Source organism: Pelodiscus sinensis, chromosome 9 (genome assembly GCF_049634645.1).
Source record: "Pelodiscus sinensis isolate JC-2024 chromosome 9, ASM4963464v1, whole genome shotgun sequence".
Classification (NCBI taxonomy): domain Eukaryota; kingdom Metazoa; phylum Chordata; order Testudines; family Trionychidae; genus Pelodiscus; species Pelodiscus sinensis.
The window spans coordinates 65,289,936-65,307,215 of NC_134719.1; the positions used below are offsets into that span (position 1 = coordinate 65,289,936).

General features: G+C 67.1%; 1 protein-coding gene across 1 annotated transcript in view; it reads left to right on the forward strand.

Annotated features, from left to right (window-relative positions):
• The window catches only part of NOS1AP (nitric oxide synthase 1 adaptor protein), a 49,158-nt gene that overhangs the window by 20,083 nt on the left and 11,795 nt on the right, over positions 1-17,280 (forward strand). The window contains 6 exon segments of the mRNA XM_075937089.1: positions 4,886-4,957; positions 14,182-14,292; positions 14,496-14,554; positions 15,796-15,904; positions 16,779-16,899; positions 17,050-17,213. Of these exon segments, the coding sequence (XP_075793204.1) occupies positions 4,886-4,957; positions 14,182-14,292; positions 14,496-14,554; positions 15,796-15,904; positions 16,779-16,899; positions 17,050-17,213 (636 nt within the window).

Here is a 17,280-nt window from a genome sequence, read left to right on the forward strand (position 1 = left end):
GAGGGGAGGAAAGGGGGCCGTGCAGGCGGGGGGGGGAGGGGAGGAAAGGGGGCCGTGCAGGCGGGGGAGGGGAGGAAGGGGGCCGTGCAGGCGGGGGAGGGGAGGACGGGGGCGTGCAGGCGGGGGAGGGGAGGAAAGGGGGCCGTGCAGGTGGGGGAGGGGAGGAAGGGGGCCGTGCAGGCGGGGGAGGGGAGGACGGGGGCGTGCAGGCGGGGGAGGGGAGGAAAGGGGGGCCGTGCAGGCGGGGGAGGGGAGGAGAGGGGGCCGGGCAGGCGGGGGAGGGGAGGGAAGGGGGCCGTGCGGGCGGGGGAGGGGAGGAAAGGGGGCCGTGCGGGCGGGGGAGGGGAGGGGAGGGGGCCGTGCGGGCGGGGGAGGGGAGGGAAGGGGGCCGTGCGGGCGGGGGAGGGGAGGAGAGGGGGCCGTGCGGGCGGGGGGAGGGGAGGGGAGGGGGGCCGTGCAGGCGGGGGAGGGGAGGAAAGGGGGCCGTGCGGGCGGGGGAGGGGAGGAGAGGGGGCCGTGCGGGCGGGGGAGGGGAGGGGAGGGGGGCCGTGCAGGCGGGGGAGGGGAGGGAAGGGGGCCGTGCGGGCGGGGGAGGGGAGGAGAGGGGGCCGTGCGGGCGGGGGAGGGGAGGGGGCCGTGCAGGCGGGGGAGGGGAGGAAAGGGGGCCGTGCAGGCGGGTGCGGAGGGAGGGGGCAAAAGGGGGCCGTGCAGGCGGGGGAGGGGAGGAAGGGGGCAAAAGGGGGCCGTGCAGGCGGGGGAGGGGAGGAAGGGGGCAAAAGGGGGCCGTGCTGGCGGGGGAGGGGAGGAAGGGGGCAAAAGGGGGCCGTGCAGATCCGCTGAATGGGAAGCGAGCTGTGCGTTCCCCGGGTTCCTTTGTTCACTCTCGCCTGCGGTCAGCCGGCTGCAGGTAACCCCGTCCCAGTGCCGTGGGGGTCCCTGGCCGGGTGTCGCGGGGGGAGCTCTCAGCAAAGGGCCAGGCCAGCTTTCGACTGGGGTGCAAACACGTCCTGATCTCCAGGCCCGGGAGCGCCCGGGCACGTCCCTGAAGTGCGGAGGAGCCTCGTTCAGCGTCCCAGCCAGGCTGCAGCCCCGGGGGTTGCCTTGTGCTCTTGTCCAGTCCCCTTGGCCCAGAGCTGCTGTGGATGTTGCTGTGCTGTCAGTAGGTGACGCGCTGCCCCCCAGGGATGGCTGCATTTCGCTGCGACTAAGCGACAGGTTGAGGCAGGGCGTAGGGCCCTGCGGGGGAGGGTTGCTCCGGCAATGCGCTGTCAGCTCCTTACCCTTCCGGGGGGGTATTTATGGACGCACCGTGCTCCCCCTGGATTCTAGGGTTACCCAGCAGCCAGGCACCCGCCCTGTGGCCCAGCTGTGTCCCAAGCAGTCTGCCTGGCTCCCTTCCCCAGCCTGGGCGGGAGCAGCCCCCAAGCAGGGCAGGGCTCCCGGGTGCTTCCTGGAAAGGGGCCCATCAGAGCCCTGCGGGGGCACGTCGGGCTCTGTCCCAGGGCAAGCGCACAGAGGCCCGGGCAGCTGCTGGCGGAAACGGGCAAGTCCCTGATGTGCCCCAACCCCCAGCAAAGGCTGAGCCCTCCCGGGGCGAGGGGCAGGCGGGTCTGTGCTCCCTGGGGAGTGTGGCTGCCCTGCTCAGCCTGGGGGGGCGAGCCCCCGGGCAGGGGTGAATCTGGCTGCCTGCGGGCGCTGGGGGCTTCCCACGCAGGGCCATGGGGCTGCCCCAGCCAGCCTGGGCCAGGGCAGCATTCCCGTGCCCCAGGGGCTGTCTGGCACTGTGCCCTGCGGGGAGTGGATGGCCCAGCTCATCCCTGCCCGCCAGGCCAGCTGCTTACAGAGCTTTGCGCTGCAGAGCCAGACCTGAGGGACGTGCTGGGGACTTGGCGATGCGGGGGGCGGGCTCCCTGTGCGCTGCCAGGCTCCCTCCCGGCCAGCACTTCTGCGCTGGAGTCCGCCTTCCAGAGTTCCAGCCCCGGGAAGCAGCTGGGGCTTTTCCGTGACGTTTTTCATGGGGAAAATCCCGGTTTCCAGCCTCACTAGCACAGGAAGCGAGTTGGCCATTGGGCCGTGGCAGAAGGAAGCCGCTGGGCTGGGTAGGTAGCGGAGGAGCTGGAGCCTGCGCTGGTGCAGGGGTGAAACGTGCAAAGTCCCAGGTGTGAAGAAGCTGAGGAGGGCTCGTGTTTCCTTGCACACTGCCTGGCTGGAAGCACCTCTGCCCCGTCCTTCCTTCTCTGATCAACGTCAGCTTCCAGCTGCCATGGCACCTTTGGACTCCACGTTCCTCCTGGCCCTCCCGGGGAGCTGGTGCTGTTCTGAGCAAGCGGCTCTCGCCCGCACGTAGCTGTGGGCATCGCTTCCCACTGGCGCCGGCTTCACGGTGACTGTCCTGGGCTCTCGGCCGGGTGGGGGTCAGGCGACCGAGGGAGGGGGTCTAGACTTGTGGTGTGACTGCTCCGGAGTATCCCGCCTGGTGTTCCTCAACAAATGGAAACGCGAGGAATGTTTAGAACAGCCACGCTGGGTCAGAACCATGTGTCCTGTCTTCTGATACAGCCAATGCCCGGGGCCCTGGAGGGGATGAACAGAACAGGTGAACATCAGGTGATCCTGTCACCCATTCCCTCCCTCTGACAGAGGCTAGGGACACCCTCCCTGCCCAGCCTGGCTAACAGCCACTGATGAACCTGTCCTCTGAACTTATCTAGCTCTTTTTTGAACCCTGTTTTAGTCTTGGCCTTCACAACATCCTCTGGCAAGGAGTTCCACAGGTTGACTGCATTATGTGACAAAATGCTTCCTTTGGCTTGTTTCTAAGTCTGTGCCTATTTCATTTGGTGATCCCTAGTTCTGGCATTGAGACCCTAACTCGTCCTTATTTCCTTTCTCCACACCACTCATGATTTTAGAGACCTCTATCATATCCCTGTAGTTGTCTCTCTTCCAGCCTGACCAGTCCCTGTCTTCTTAACCTCTCCTCAATGGAATCTGTTCCACATCTCTAATCATTTGTGGCCGTTTTCTGTACCTTTTCCAATTCCAATAGATCTTTGTGAGACGGAGTGGCCAGATCTGCTCGCAATATTTAAGGTGTGGGCATATCATGAATTTCTGTATCCACAATGACCCCAAGATCTCGCGAACAGCCGATTGGGATCCTGCTATGTTCTGTGCAGAGTTGGGATTCTGACGTGCCTTGCGTTGCACTTATCAGCATTGAATTTCGTCTGGCGCTGTGTTGCCCGGGCGCCCAGTGTTGTGAGATCCATCTGTAACACTTCACCGCCAGCGCTGTACCTAGAAAAATACTCTCAGGATTGTCCCCAGATTTTGCCCCCCTCGCTGTGCACCCCCTTTTCCAGATCGCTTATGAATCTGAGGAGTAGAACTGGCCTCAGCACAGACTGCTGGGGGTCCCCACTAATGAACTCTCCATTCTGAGAGCTGGCCATCCCTTCCTATGCTGTCTTCCAGCCAGTCGCTGAGCCGTGAGCCAGCCTTCTCTCTGACCCCGGGACCGCTGGCTTGCTTAAGAGCTTTCGGTGAGGGACCTTTCGGAAGGCGTTCTCGGAATCGAAGTATCTGGATCCGCAGGGTCCCCCTTGTCCACGTGCTTGTTGGCCCCTCAAAGAACTCTAGCGGAGTGGGGAGGCCGGGTAGCCCTTGATGTTGACTCTTCCCCAGCAAATTACGTTCATCTCTGTCTGCCAGTGCTGCTCTTGGTTATAGCCTCAGCCATTACATTGCAGCAGGGAGAGTTAGGTTGGCTCTCAGGAAGAACTTCCTGTCGGGTGGTTAAACACTGGACTAAATTGCCCAGGGAGGCTGTGGAGTCCCGGTCTCGAGAGCTATTGAAGAGCAGGACACACGCCCATCAGGGATGGTCTAGGCGGTGCTGGGTCCTGCCAGGAGGGCAGGTGTCTGGCCTCGCGAGGGCCCTTCCAGTTCTACGATTCCATCTTTCTGTGGTCTCCTGGGCCTGAAGTCGGGCTTGCCGGCCTGGGATTGCTGGGCTCGCCTCTGGAGCCTTTACGGAAAGGGCGTCACGTTAGCCGTGCTCCCGTCGGCTGGGGCAGAAGCTGGTTTCAAAGCAGTTAGGAGTTCGGCCGTTTCCGTCTGCGTTCCTTCAGGACCTGGCGGAGGTTTGGCCGAACCGCGCTGGCTCAGTACAGAGTGACGTTCGCTCCGCCGGGCTGGCCGACCGCGCGCCCCAGCCCACACGTTCACCTCAGTCCTCGTCTCGGGGACCTGGAGGTGGTGATGGAACATCCCAGCGGGGTGTTGTGGTACCCGACGCGCAGGCCTTGGGGGCGGCTGACCGCTGAGCTGTGTGCAGCGCTGAGACCGGCACTGGGCGCGGGGGCCAGTTCTGGCATCCTGCTGGAAGGAGCTCAGCAAAGAGCTGCAGACGTGGCGGGGGGCTGCCTGGGAGGGAGAGCCAGGCCAGGGCCGTTTTAAGGGGTGACTTGGGCATCTCCGACAAGCGCCTTTGTGGGGAGCAAAGGGGCAAGAGCCTGACAGGAGCCAGTGGCTGGACGCTGAGGGTTGGCACATTGAGTCAGAATCAGAAACTCACTTTTTTTAGCAGCCAGGGAAATGAGGGGCGAAGGAACCATCTGCAGACAGGCTGTGCAGGCCAGTCCATGGGGCGAGGGCTGTAGCGACTCCGCCTAGGGAGACTGGGCGGAGATTCTGCAATGGGAGAGGTAGGGCCGGGGGGTGAAGCCAAAGGTCCAGACGGGGGGAGAGACGGGACTCGTGACGTAGACCGGCCCTAAGGAGCAGTGGTTCTCGTCGGCAGGGGGCGGCTGGCGGAAAGTCCCTGCGCTCTGTGCAGTTCCATAGGCGTGGGAGCTATGCTAATCCCCCCCTTTTTCCCCAGTACGTTGGAAGCCTGGATGTGCCGCGGCCAAACAGCAGGGTGGAGATTGTGACTGCGATGCGGAGAATCCGGGTAAGTGTCGCAAGGGGCCTGCGCTGGAGGGCGCGGCTGCTGGCTTGGGCCGGTCCCAAACGCCGCTGCTGCACTCGGGGGCCAGCCTGCCCTTCCGTCTCTTAAATCCCCCACTTGCTGGGGGTGCAGCTGTCGAGCCACAGTTTCATGGTGGCGATAAACCCGGGCTCGCAGGTAAACCGCCTCGGTCGATTCTGGCTGAGCTTCGGGGGCTGAATTCAAGCGCCACTTCCTCTCTGGTCTGGCTGTGACGGAGGGAAAGGAGCCCGGATGCGTATGGACGCCTGGGGGGGGTGTAGATTTTTGGAGGACTAAACCAAAACGGAATCAACTTCACCCCTCCTTGAACAAAATGAATGGCAGCCCGAGGGAAGGCGCTGACGACACCAGGGGATTCCTGTGCAAGGGGTGGAGTCAGAATGAGGGGGGCTCTGGTCCGGGAGTAAGTCGATATCACCGGTGCCGCTTTCGCTGCTCCAGACAGCACCCAGCCGGCGATCACTGGGCGCCTGGGAATCAAACCCGGATCTCGGGCTCTGTCGGGGGTGTGTGTGTGTGTGCGCGTGTGTGTGTGTGCGTGTGTGTGTGAGAGCGAGTGAGCGAGAGCACGTTCCACACAGCCATTTCCCCATGTGGTCAGTCGGCTTCCCCTGCCCTTTGTGTGTCTTACACACACACTGTGTTTGTGTATGTGTGTGTGCGTGTGTGTGAGAGCGAGCGAGCGAGAGCACGTTCCACACAGCCATTTCCCCATGTGGTCAGTCGGCTTCCCCTGCCCTTTGTGTGTCTTACACACACAGTGTGTGTGTGTGTGTTTGTGTGTGTGTGAGAGCGAGCGAGTGAGAGCACGTTCCACACAGCCATTTCCCCATGTGGTCAGTCGGCTTCCCCTGCCCTTTGTGTGTCTTACACACACACTGTGTTTGTGTATGTGTGTGTGCGTGTGTGTGAGAGCGAGCGAGCGAGAGCACGTTCCACACAGCCATTTCCCCATGTGGTCAGTCGGCTTCCCCTGCCCTTTGTGTGTCTTACACACACAGTGTGTGTGTGTGTGCGTGTTTGTGTGTGTGTGAGAGCGAGCGAGTGAGAGCACGTTCCACACAGCCATTTCCCCATGTGGTCAGTCGGCTTCCCCTGCCCTTTGTGTGTCTTACACACACTTGCTCTGTGTGTGTGTGTGAGGCTGGCGGCGGGGTGGGGTGTAACTCCCAGGCGTGTCTTTCGAAAGCCGCCAGCAGGTTTCCTTCGGGGCTGAGGGTGACGGATCAGATGTGGAGCGAGAGGCTGTTCGCCCGCGAGGCCTTCCCGGATTGTGGGGCTGGGCAGGGCAGGGCAGATAGTCCATGGTTCAGGTAACATGCTGAGAGAATTCAGCCAGTTGCCACCCTTCCTCTAGAGACAATTTGCATGCAGCGTGAGGAGACTGGGCATGGACAGACGTCATGGCCCGCCCCCCCCACTGGCATGGGCACCAGTGCCAGGAAGGCTGCCCTGGCGTTGCTGCCTCCGCTCCCCTGCGGGGGATGCTGTCCGGGATTTGGGCAGGAGCATGGGGGGCACCCTGAGACAGCAGAGACGGGCTCCCTCCCTCCAGCGAGCACGGCGCTCACTACGGCACCTGCTGATTGTCACCAGTGCACGCGTCCGCTGTGCATGGCTCTGACGCAGCCTGGCTGGTGGGCTCCACGCTGCGGCGGGGCCGGGCGACGTGCCCATAAAAGGCTGCCCTTGGCTGTTTCCACTGCGGACGGGCAGAGTGACTGGTGCCCAGTGGGAGGGGTTTGGAAAAATGAGGAAGGAGACAGGGCGGCTGCTGGGGGGTGTAAACGCTTCAGCTCCCTCGCACGTTCCTTGCGAGGCTTTTCCACCCTCCCCCCGCAGAGACCCTCTGCTCCAGAGTTCTGTTCTCGCGCCCGCGGCGCCGCCAGTGCCACAGCGGAGCCAGCTCTGCCGGCCTGGCAGGGTCCGAGCCCCCGCCGGAGTCCTGCTCTCACAGGCCGAGCTTGTACCCGTGGGCAGCTGGGGGGCGGCTTGTGTGCCCAGAGGCTAGCTGGCAGAGTGGAGTCTCCCAGGCGCTTCCCCCCCAGGAACCCCATTGCCTGAAGGGTGGCCTGGCCACCCGCCTGCGCTGGGCATGGGCCGGCCGGGGGGGGGGCGGCTGGAGGGCCGGCCCGGGGGGGGGGGCGGGCGGCTCGCTGGAACCTGGGAGCAGCCTAGGACTGTCAAAGCTGCCTTGGGTGGGTGCCCAGTTTCCACGCGCTGGCGTCTGGTCCCCGCGCAGCTTGGGAACGCACTGGCTACGCGCAGGCAGGTCGGTGCTCCCGAGCCCCTGGAGTGCGCGGGGCTGAGCGCTGGGCCCAGTTACCGCGTGGCCGTGCTCCCGGCCAGCCCTTGGGGACGTGGCGTGCTGGTCCCTGCTGGGAGCTGCCGGGGGTGGGTGGAGGGGAGTGCCAGGGTGGGGTGTTCCCTGGGCCGGGCTCCCAGCAGCGCCTGCTCGTTCAGCCCCCGCTTGCCCCCTTGGCTTCGCACGGCCGGCTGCAGCCCCAGCCTGGCAGTGAGAGGCGGCTGGGCTGGCTCCGGCGCCCGCCCGGAGAGCCGGCCCCTCCCACCGGCAGAGCACATGCCTCCCCTCCCCTGGCCCCAGCCCAGCCGCAGTTCTGGCCGGGCAGGGCAGGAAGCGTGCTGTGTCGAGCGCGCCGCGGGACCTTTCACCCTCACCTGCGTCAGCAGCTGCCTGGCCCCGACACTTCCCGGATTCTCTGGCTCCTGCCTGGCCCCCCCGCACGCACGTTGCCTCAAGGGACAGTACAGTGCCCGCTACGTCCGAGGGGGGTTCCTGGCCCGAGGGCCCTTCTGGCCTGCCCTCCCCTGCCGTTCCCAGCCTGGGGTCCCTGGCTTTGTGGGGCACTTCAGCCTTGGCCCATGGCCCGTTCTGCTAGCTCAGCTGGCTGTAGCCTGCCATTGTAACTGGGGACAATGTTTGTGAGAGGAGAAGGGCAGCTGAGAGCTGCTGGGACCATCTGGTACTGCACAGCCAGGCCCTGTGTTAGGTGACAGCGCCCCAGGCAATGTTCCCTGTCATCTTTTCCATCCTTGCGTGGAATAAGTTTTGTTCTGTGCACCAAGGCATGTGCGACTGTGCACCACCAGGAGAAACACAAAGCTAGCTGACAGAGCTGTTCCTGTGTGGCAGACGAGGGCTGGTCCAGGCAGGTGTGAAGCAGGGTAACTGGGCGCAGCTGTTCGTGTGATGCGGGTATGCCGGTCTGTCGGTGCCACGGGGGAACCATTCCACCAGTGTCACTGTGCCTGTGAGCGGGGCGATGCGGCCCGGGAGGGAAGATGTGGCGTGCGGGGCTGCATCCCCTTGCCCGCCAGGCCGGCTGTCTGCCGCAGCCCGCGGAGCCGTTTCGCACCCCCAGACGGGGGTTTGGGCCTCGCCTCCGGATGCCAGGCCCAAGGCACCCGGGACTGCGCACCAAGACGACCCCCTTAGATGTGGGTGGGTTCCCGAAGAGCCTGTGAAACGTGACGCCGACAGGAGCGAGTTAGGCAGAATGTGTCTCGCCCCCGCTGAACCGGCGGGGCGGGGCTGGGCTGAGGGGCGCTCGGCGAAGGGGGCTCGTTCCTTGTCGCGCTCTGTTGCTCCACCTGTGTGGCGGCCGCGCCGGTCTCCCCAACGCAGCAGTGGCATGCCACGGTGGGGAGTGGGGACCATGCGCTAGCCCGGCTGCCTCCCTGCCTCGGCCTGCAGAGCCGTGGGAAGCTCTGAGCTGGGACAGGTTTCCCAGGCCGCTGGGCAGTCACCGGCTCCTGCCTGCACCTTGTGGGGCGCTCTGGGTGGGTGGAGGAGCCGGGCTCGGTGGGACGGCTGCCGTGGGGAGGTGGCCCGGGAAAGGGCAGTGCCATGGGCGCCAGCGCCGAGAGCTGCAGGGCTGGGGCTGGGCGTGGTGGAGCCAGGCCGGGTTAAAAGCGAATTGGCCTTCGGGCCGGGGGAGAGCGAGTGAGCGAATCCGTGAACGTGAGCGGGGCCGTTTGGCGGCGAGGACGCGCCCGCCGGGGCTGAGAGGTGGCGCAAAGGAGCCGGGGGCCTGTCGAAGGGGGTTGACAGGCCGCGCCTCAGGAGCTGCGTGGCGCCGACCTGCCTGGCAGAACCCGGCTGGCTGGTCTCCGTCCTCGGGCAGCGGCAGGCTCCCCGCCGGCTCAGGGACGGGCGCTGTACTGGACATCAGGTGCTCGCAGGCCCGCGCCCGGCAGGTGAGCACCGAAGGACGGAGCTGGTCGCGGGGGAGATGGAGCCAGGTGCAGGAGAGGGGCTCCGTCCTGGCGGCAGGCCTGGCGGAGCGGCTGCTGCTTGCCTGTGTCGGCCCCCGCCTGGCCTGGTCCCAGGGCGACGGGTCGCAGCTCTCAGCTGCTGGCTCTGGAGGGCCCAGGGCAGTGGGGAGCAGAGCCTAGAGCTGAGTGTCACTGGCTCCAGGCCTGGCCGAGGGCCTGCGGTAGAGTCTGTTCCCAGCTCCATGCCCTCTGCCAGAGGGAGCGTCCAGATCCGTGGGAGCTGCCCTGAGGGGCTGGGGAGGTGGCATCCCTTGGAGGTTTCTCACTGCAGCCTCCAGTCTGCTGCGAAGAGCAAGGGGGGATTTCCTTCTGCAGCTGAGTGCCCCTGCCCCCCACGTGCAGCGTTCGCCCCTTTCCTCCCGCATGGGGCTCTGGCGGGCCTGTGTCTGTCTGACGGGGCCCAGCCTTGCCGGCCGCGGGCAAGGGGCTTGCTCCTGCCCCTGCCACGCTGCCGATCCCGCGGGGCTGAGCTGTCTGCGCCCGACATTGTCTCTGCTCCCGTTCAGTGTCCCCCAAAGTCCCAGAGGCACTGGCCGGCCGGCCCTCCTGCAGATCCTGCGGGGCTGAGCTGTCTGCGCCCGACATTGTCTCTGCTCCCGTTCAGTGTCCCCCAAAGTCCCAGAGGCACTGGCCGGCCGGCCCTCCTGCAGATCCCGCGGGGCTGAGCTGTCTGCGCCCGACATTGTCTCTGCTCCCGTTCAGTGTCCCCCAAAGTCCCAGAGGCACTGGCCGGCCGGCCCTCCTGCAGATCCCGCGGGGCTGAGCTGTCTGCGCCCGATATTGACTCTGCTCCCATTCAGTGTCCCCCAAAGTCCCAGAGGCACTGGCCAGCCGGCCCTCCTGCCGATCCCGCGGGGCTGAGCTGTCTGCGCCCGACATTGACTCTGCTCCCGTTCAGTGTCCCCCAAAGTCCCAGAGGCACTGGCCGGCCGGCCCTCCTGCAGATCCCGCGGGGCAGAGCTGTCTGCGCCCGACATTGTCTCTGCTCCCGTTCAGTGTCCCCCAAAGTCCCAGAGGCACTGGCCGGCCGGCCCTCCTGCCGATCCCGCGGGGCTGAGCTGTCTGCGCCCGACATTGACTCTGCTCCCGTTCAGTGTCCCCCAAAGTCCCAGAGGCACTGGCCGGCCGGCCCTCCTGCCGATCCCGCGGGGCTGAGCTGTCTGCGCCCGACATTGACTCTGCTCCCGTTCAGTGTCCCCCAAAGTCCCAGAGGCACTGGCCGGCCGGCCCTCCTGCAGATCCCGCGGGGCTGAGCTGTCTGCGCCCGACATTGACTCTGCTCCCGTTCAGTGTCCCCCAAAGTCCCAGAGGCACTGGCCGGCCGGCCCTCCTGCAGATCCCGCGGGGCGCCGGCCTGCCCTGGTGTCCCGTGGCGGGGCGCCTGCCCTGAGCAGCAGAGATGCACCATCCCCCGAGTGCGCTCGTAGGGCCGGCTTTCAGAAGAGCCCCCGGAGCGGTTAACGGCCTCTGTGCTGTTGCCTTTTGCTGACGGTCCCATCGCTGAGCGCTCCCGCTGCGCCTCCCACCGCAGCTGCTCGTTCTTGGAACCTGGGCTCCAGCGGGGGAGGGCAGTTGGCCGTACAGATCGCGTGTGTCTGCAGAGCCGCCCCATCGCCCCTGCATCTCCAGTGCCTCGGGTCGGGGTCAATGGCCGCTCCGCCTCCTGGCGGCTGGGAAGTAGCTACATGGACTGGGGCTCTCGCTGACAAACGGTGGCGTTTCCTGGTCCGGGCTCTGGGGAGCGGCAGTGCCACGTGGCCACGTAGCGGTTCCCGGTGAGCAGTCGTGTGTGGTGTGTCTCGTTTGGTACCGTTCGGGCAGCAGAGAGCGATGCCTCCCAGCCAGGGCTTTGTGGAATTCTCTGAGGGTGGTGCGGGAGCCGCGTGGGACGTGCTGTCCTGGAATGGTGGTTGTGTAAAGACGCTTGCACGGCAAGAGGAGCAATCGCTGGGCTGCAGCAGGTCCGGATTATTTCTTTGTGTTTATTTTACTGAATTTTGCAGCCATCAGTCTGCAGGTGTCACCCAGGTCTTGTGTGCATTGCCCCGGCATTTCTGATGTCACGTCGCTGGCGATACAAGCTGGAGACTTTGCCAGAGCCGTGGCTGTCCCCCACTAGAGAGAGGGCAGTGCAGCAGGGCCTGTGGCGTGTGCTTGTGCGTTGCTGAATCAGGGCCCCTCACAGCCACGTTAACACAGGGAATGGCTTGCGTGACAGGAACTCGACGGGGTCCTCCCCAGGCTAGGAGCCCAGCACTGGCAGGTCTCTGTCAAATCCGTCTGTGGCGGACCCGGGCTTCTTGGAATTATTAAACCTGTGACCAGGCTGCCTGGGCCTGCAGTTCGCTGTGCCCTGCATTTATGGCCGATAAGACTGGGGATGCTCAGGCGTGTCTGGCTAATTGACCCCTGGGGAGCTGGTGCCACGTAACGCAAGGGGTTTCTGCTCGCACTGCCGTTCGTAACCCGCTACGGACGTACCCCGGCCTCTGGAACAGGCCACCATCTGCCCTGCTTTCCGTCTCCGTGGCTCTGGAGCCAGGCTGCCTTCCTGGCAGGGCTAGTGCAAAAGCCAGTGTCCCCGGACAGCATGGGCGCCCCGGAGCCGACCAGTGGCCCAGCCTGTGGTCTGCAGACCCCTGGTGGCCTGCGGCGGAACTGCAGGGTCGGCGGAAAGGGTAGCCTAGAAGTGGAAATACACCTACGGGCGCCGGCAGGTCCCACGGCTCGGGAAGGGCCGGGCCGGCCACAGGCACGGCTCTACGTCGGGGGGGACGGTAGAATTGAACATGCTGGGGAAGGTTGGGAGCCTCTGGTTTCGACGCCACCAAAGCCCCGGAGGAGCCGTCGTGCGTGGGAAATCCAGGCTTTGCCCTGCACATGTGTGTCCTGGGCTCCAGCTGCGGTTTCTTTGGTGCAGTTTGTCGGGTGGAGAGCGAGGGAGCCCCGGGCCCCGGGCAGAGGGCAGAGGGCTAGCCTCGCTCTGTCCTTTCCCAGGCCAGGAGGCTGGGAATCACCTTTCTCAAGTCGCATCCTCCGGCCGAGTCGCCCGTTCCACTGGGTCTGTCTGCACCTCTCGCTGGCGGCTCTGGCTAGTCATTTGTACGGCAGTGGTGACCGAGGCCCCCGAGAGGTTCCCCGTTACGCAGGCCAGCTCCTTTGCTTCTGCAGCCTGTCGTCGTGTTCATAGCGGGCGGTTTGCTAGCACCGGCCCAGCTTCCCCCAAAGGAAGGATCAGAGCTCGCGGGGCCTGAGCTGGCCGTGGCAGATTTCTAGGGTGTGCGGGCGAGCATGTGCCAGGAGAGGGAGATGGCCCCTCCTGCGCTGGAGTGCAGGGGACTGAGCCGAGAACGTTTTCCCACTCTCCGTGAATTCAGGACTCTAAAGTAGGTGCTGCGGCACGCTGGCCCCTGCGCCCTGGTGCCTTGTGCCCCCACTGCAGGCGTTCAGACCTGCCCCCAGCTGTTCCTCCCCCACGGAAGGGCGCCCCGGGACACGCCCTGCTGGCGCCGGGGTGCAGCGGCGCTGCGCTCCCACTTGCCACTCGCACACTTGCCCTGTCGAGCTGCGCCCCTCCTCGCTTTCTACCCGCAGGCCCCGCTGCTCATGGACGCTCGGCGGCTGGCTCGGAGGTGAACCCGTCGCTCACGAGGCCGCCCAGCGTCCCCTGGGATTTAGTCAAGTAACGAGGGGTGTAAACCCCCCTAAACTAGCTGGCAGGTTAACCGCCCCCTGCTGGGCACCTGCCACACCCCAGCTGCACCCTCCAGTGGGAGAGCCTCCGCTGGGTTGCCACCAGCCACGCCCCCTTGGTGGCTCTGAGTTAGCGCCAGGGGGTTCTCCTGCTGTGCCACATCTCCCTAGAGATCCCTCTGCGCATCCCCAGGCCCGCAGATCCAGCTCCACCCCACTGGCCACCCTGCTGCCCCACTGGCCACGCGGCCCTGTGACCTGGTTCTCGTGGCCTCTGGCCTGGTCAGCGTAGCCAATCTGCGCATCTGCCTGGTGTGTATCCAGGCGGGTCAGAGCTCCGTGGCGAGGAGCCGCAGGATGATGGCCACGGATGAGTGCCACGTAATCAGGGTGATGAGTGTCCTGGGGAGATGAGTAAGGCAGGGCTGAAAGGCCAGGCTGCAGGCTGGGGCCTGTGAGATGGCAGCTCCGCCATGCCAGGCCGTAGGCATCAGCGACCTGCAGCGGCCCTGCGGCCATGGAGTCATAAGGCTGCTGCGATTGCTCCACACTGCGCCGTGCTGAGACCACGAGAGCCCGGGCTGCAGCCCCTCACGATGCCCCGCGGGGGACGGGAAGTGCGTGGCTGCTGCTGAGAATGAGGCGCCGATGTTCCTGGGGTGTGGAAATCAAGGCTTTCCCGAGTGGGTCCATGTGGGAGATCCACGGGGAAAGCCCACTGGTGCGTCTGGCTGCAGCTGGCCCCTGGCGGAGGACGAGGCTGCGCAGAGAAGGCCGGGCCTGTGAGCGCGGCCGCCCCGGGCCCGTGTCCCTCGCGCCGCCGCGCTCGGGTGATGGTCGCTCTCTGGAGCTTGGGGCTGTAGTGACGGGAGCCCAGCCCCTACGGTGTCACTGGCTGCAGTAGCCGCTGGTCGCGGCCGTCCGGAGGGCTGACGGGGAGCAAGTGCTGCAGGCCAGCCGGTGACCCTGCGGGGCAGGGCCCGAGCCTGGGTTTGCTGCATCTTTCTCCGAGGCTGTGCGCTAAAACGGGCAAGGAACCCCCATCTCCCCGAAAGGAGTCACGGCGTGGCGGCTGCCCCGGGCGCTCCAGTGCCTGGGTATCCGTGGGTCTCGGCCGCGAGAAGCCCCCTTGCCCTCCGCCCAGGCGGGTGCGGTGCCGGCGGCGCGGGGGTCACTGGCCTTGCTCTTGCCCCCAGTACGAGTTCAAAGCCAAGAGCGTGAAGAAGAAGAAGGTGAGCCTGCTGGTGTCGGTGGACGGGGTGAAGGTGCTGCTGAAGAAGAAGGCGAGTGGCTCTGCCCGTGTAGCCGTGAGTCCTGTCCCAGCCCTCCTGGGCCTGGCCGGGCCGTGGGGCTGATGGCTTGTCTCCGCCCCGGCCCCGGGTTTGTGCCCTTCCTCCTGCCGCCCTCCCTTTGCCCAGGCGCCTAACCCCACGCAGCCCTGGGCGGGGCTCCCGGCTGCGCCTGGCCGGCTCCGCGTCCGGGGCCTCGCTGACAGCTGCCTCTGTTGCAGAAAAGAGAGTGGGCCTGGGACGAGAGCAACATGCTGCTCATGCAGGATCCCATCTACAGGTAAGAGCCCCTGGAGGTGGCTCTGGCTCCCCCCCCCCCGACGCTGCCCAGCCGCTGCCCTGGGTGGCCCCCCCCCCGACGCTGCCCAGCCGCTGCCCTGGGTGGCCCCCCCCCGACGCTGCCCAGCCGCTGCCCTGGGTGGCCCCCCCCCCCGACGCTGCCCAGCCGATGCCCTGGGTGGCCCCCCCCCCCGACGCTGCCCAGCCGCTGCCCTGGGTGGGCCCCCCCCCCCCGACGCTGCCCAGCCGCTGCCCTGGGTGGCCCCCCCCCCCGACGCTGCCCAGCCGCTGCCCTGGGTGGGCCCCCCCCCCCGACGCTGCCCAGCCGCTGCCCTGGGTGGCTCCCCCCCCCGACGCTGCCCAGCCGCTGCCCTGGGTGGGCCCCCCCCCCCGACGCTGCCCAGCCGCTGCCCTGGGTGGGGCCCCCCCCCCGACGCTGCCCAGCCGCTGCCCTGGGTGGCTCCCCCCCCCGACGCTGCCCAGCCGCTGCCCTGGGTGGCTCCCCCCCCCGACGCTGCCCAGCCGCTGCCCTGGGTGGCCCCCCCCCCCCGACGCTGCCCAGCCGCTGCCCTGGGTGGGGCCCCCCCCCCCCGACGCTGCCCAGCCGCTGCCCTGGGTGGGCCCCCCCCCCGCCGCTGCCCAGCCGCTGCCCTGGGGTTGCAGGCTCTGACATGCTGCTGCCCGTCGAGTCCCGGAGAGCACTTCTGCGGTGCAGACTCTGGAATTTTGGACCCCTCCCCCCCACACACATTGGCCCCCAGACGGGCAGCTGGATCGGCGCTGGTCCGAGAGTCGCCGACGCCTGCAGGAGCCGGCCGGAGGGAGAACCGTTCTCGAGCAGGGGTTAGAGCTGCCACTGGGGGCAGGGAGTGGAGCAGCCTTGCACCTGCTGGGCATGGAGACCTGCGCTCCCTGCAGCTGTGGCAGAGCCAGGCAGGTCTGTGTGCTCTGGCTGCCATAGCCGGCCCCTGGCCAGCCCCTGCGGGCACCTCGCTGCCGGCCTTGGCTTGCGGTGGGCAGAGCAGCCGGCTGCTCCTCTGGCCTCCTCCCCGACACCTCAGGCACTGCTGGCCAGGTGGGGGCACTGGCAGGGTCTGTGGGGCCCAGTCCCCGTGGGTCACTGATGGGACGAGCTGCCGGCTGGGTGATGTGTGGCCCCGGCCAGCGCTGGTGGGGGCGGTGGGGTGGGCGAGAAGCTGGGCCGGCCCGCTGAGACCCCGTCCCTCCCCTCTCTCCTGGCAGGATATTCTACGTGTCCCACGACTCCCAGGACCTGAAGATCTTCAGCTACATCGCCAGGGACAGCTCCAGCGACGTCTTCCGGTGCAACGTCTTCAAGTCCAAGAAGAAGGTACCGGCCGCGGGGCTGTGGGGTGCCTGGGAGGGGGCAGGACGGACGGCTCCAGCATGCCCTGCCCATGGGGAGGTCCTGGGAACAGCGCCTCTTGAAGACCCCAGAGCTTCCAATTCTCCCTCCAGCGCCCCCAGAGTGCCTGGCCTTGGGACTGGCGAGGGGCAGGGCACACTGCCCAGAGCCCCCAGGGCTGGCCCAGCCTCCCGCAGCCACCACATGCTGGGCACGGCCCATGGGGCCTCTCTGCGCCATCCCCCACGGCTCAGCCCCAGCGCGCGCCGCAAGCCCCCGGGCAGGGCAGGGTGCCGATGCTGGGAGCAGCGGGGGGGGGGGGGGGCAGCAGGCCAGGGCCGTGCTCTGGGAAGCTGCCAGCTGGTTTGTATGTGCAGGAGCCAGACCCCTTAGGGCAGGGCCCTTGGCCCGCGCTGGGCTAAGGCCTGGTGCCAGTGGAGACGTGCTCGGAGCGGGGCCGGAGGCCAGAAACTCCAGTGCCTGGCTGCTGCCTGGCAACCCCCCGCACAGCTCAGGGCCGTGGCCCTGCCGCAGTTGGGACAGGCCCCTTCCCCAGCGCTCCTGTGGCCGGGAGCAGGCGCCTCCCCCTGGCCTCAGGCTACTGCACTGGGGCAGCCCCCGCGTGGGCCAGTTCCGGGCTGCGCAGGCTGCATCGGGCCCACGGCGCGGCAGGCCACAGGCAGGCTGGACGCATGTGGCGGACGTGGGGTTCCCTGCCCTGTTCTCTGCCTGGGGCGGGAGGGACCTTTGCTCCGACCCAGCCTGGCCGTTCTGTTCCCGTGCGCAGGGTGAAAGCTCTCCCTTCGTGGCTGGGCCCCGGGCCCCTGCAGTCGGTCCCACAGCCCCTGTCTCCCCCCAGAGCCAGGCCATGCGCATCGTGCGCACCGTGGGCCAGGCCTTCGAGGTCTGCCACAAGCTGAGCCTGCAGCAGGACGCGGCTGAGCGGGAGGATGGCGACAGCGAGGACGTGGGCGTGCCAGGTACGGGCGGGGGCTCCTCCGGGGGGCCGTGGCCCCGGCGAGCTGCAGGCGTTCGGGGCCCCCACGCAATGGGCCGGGCTGGGGGGCTCTGGGGGCGTTCCCCGGCCAGCAGCCGTGCTGGGCTGCAGCATCGCCCTTCTCCCCTGCCAGCCTGCTCCCTGCCCAGAGCTGAGGCGGCGGCTGCCCCCGCGGAGGAGACGGACCTCGACGCCGTGGAGATCCCCGTGCCAGGCGGCCGCAGCCCGGACTTCAGCCGCGGGGTGACGGATCTCGACGCCGTGGGGAAGGACTCCGGACGCTGCCTGGACACAGAGGTGCGCTGGGACGGGGAGGCGGCTAGGATGGCAGGGCCAGGGGGGCAGCGGGGCTGGGAGGGGGCGG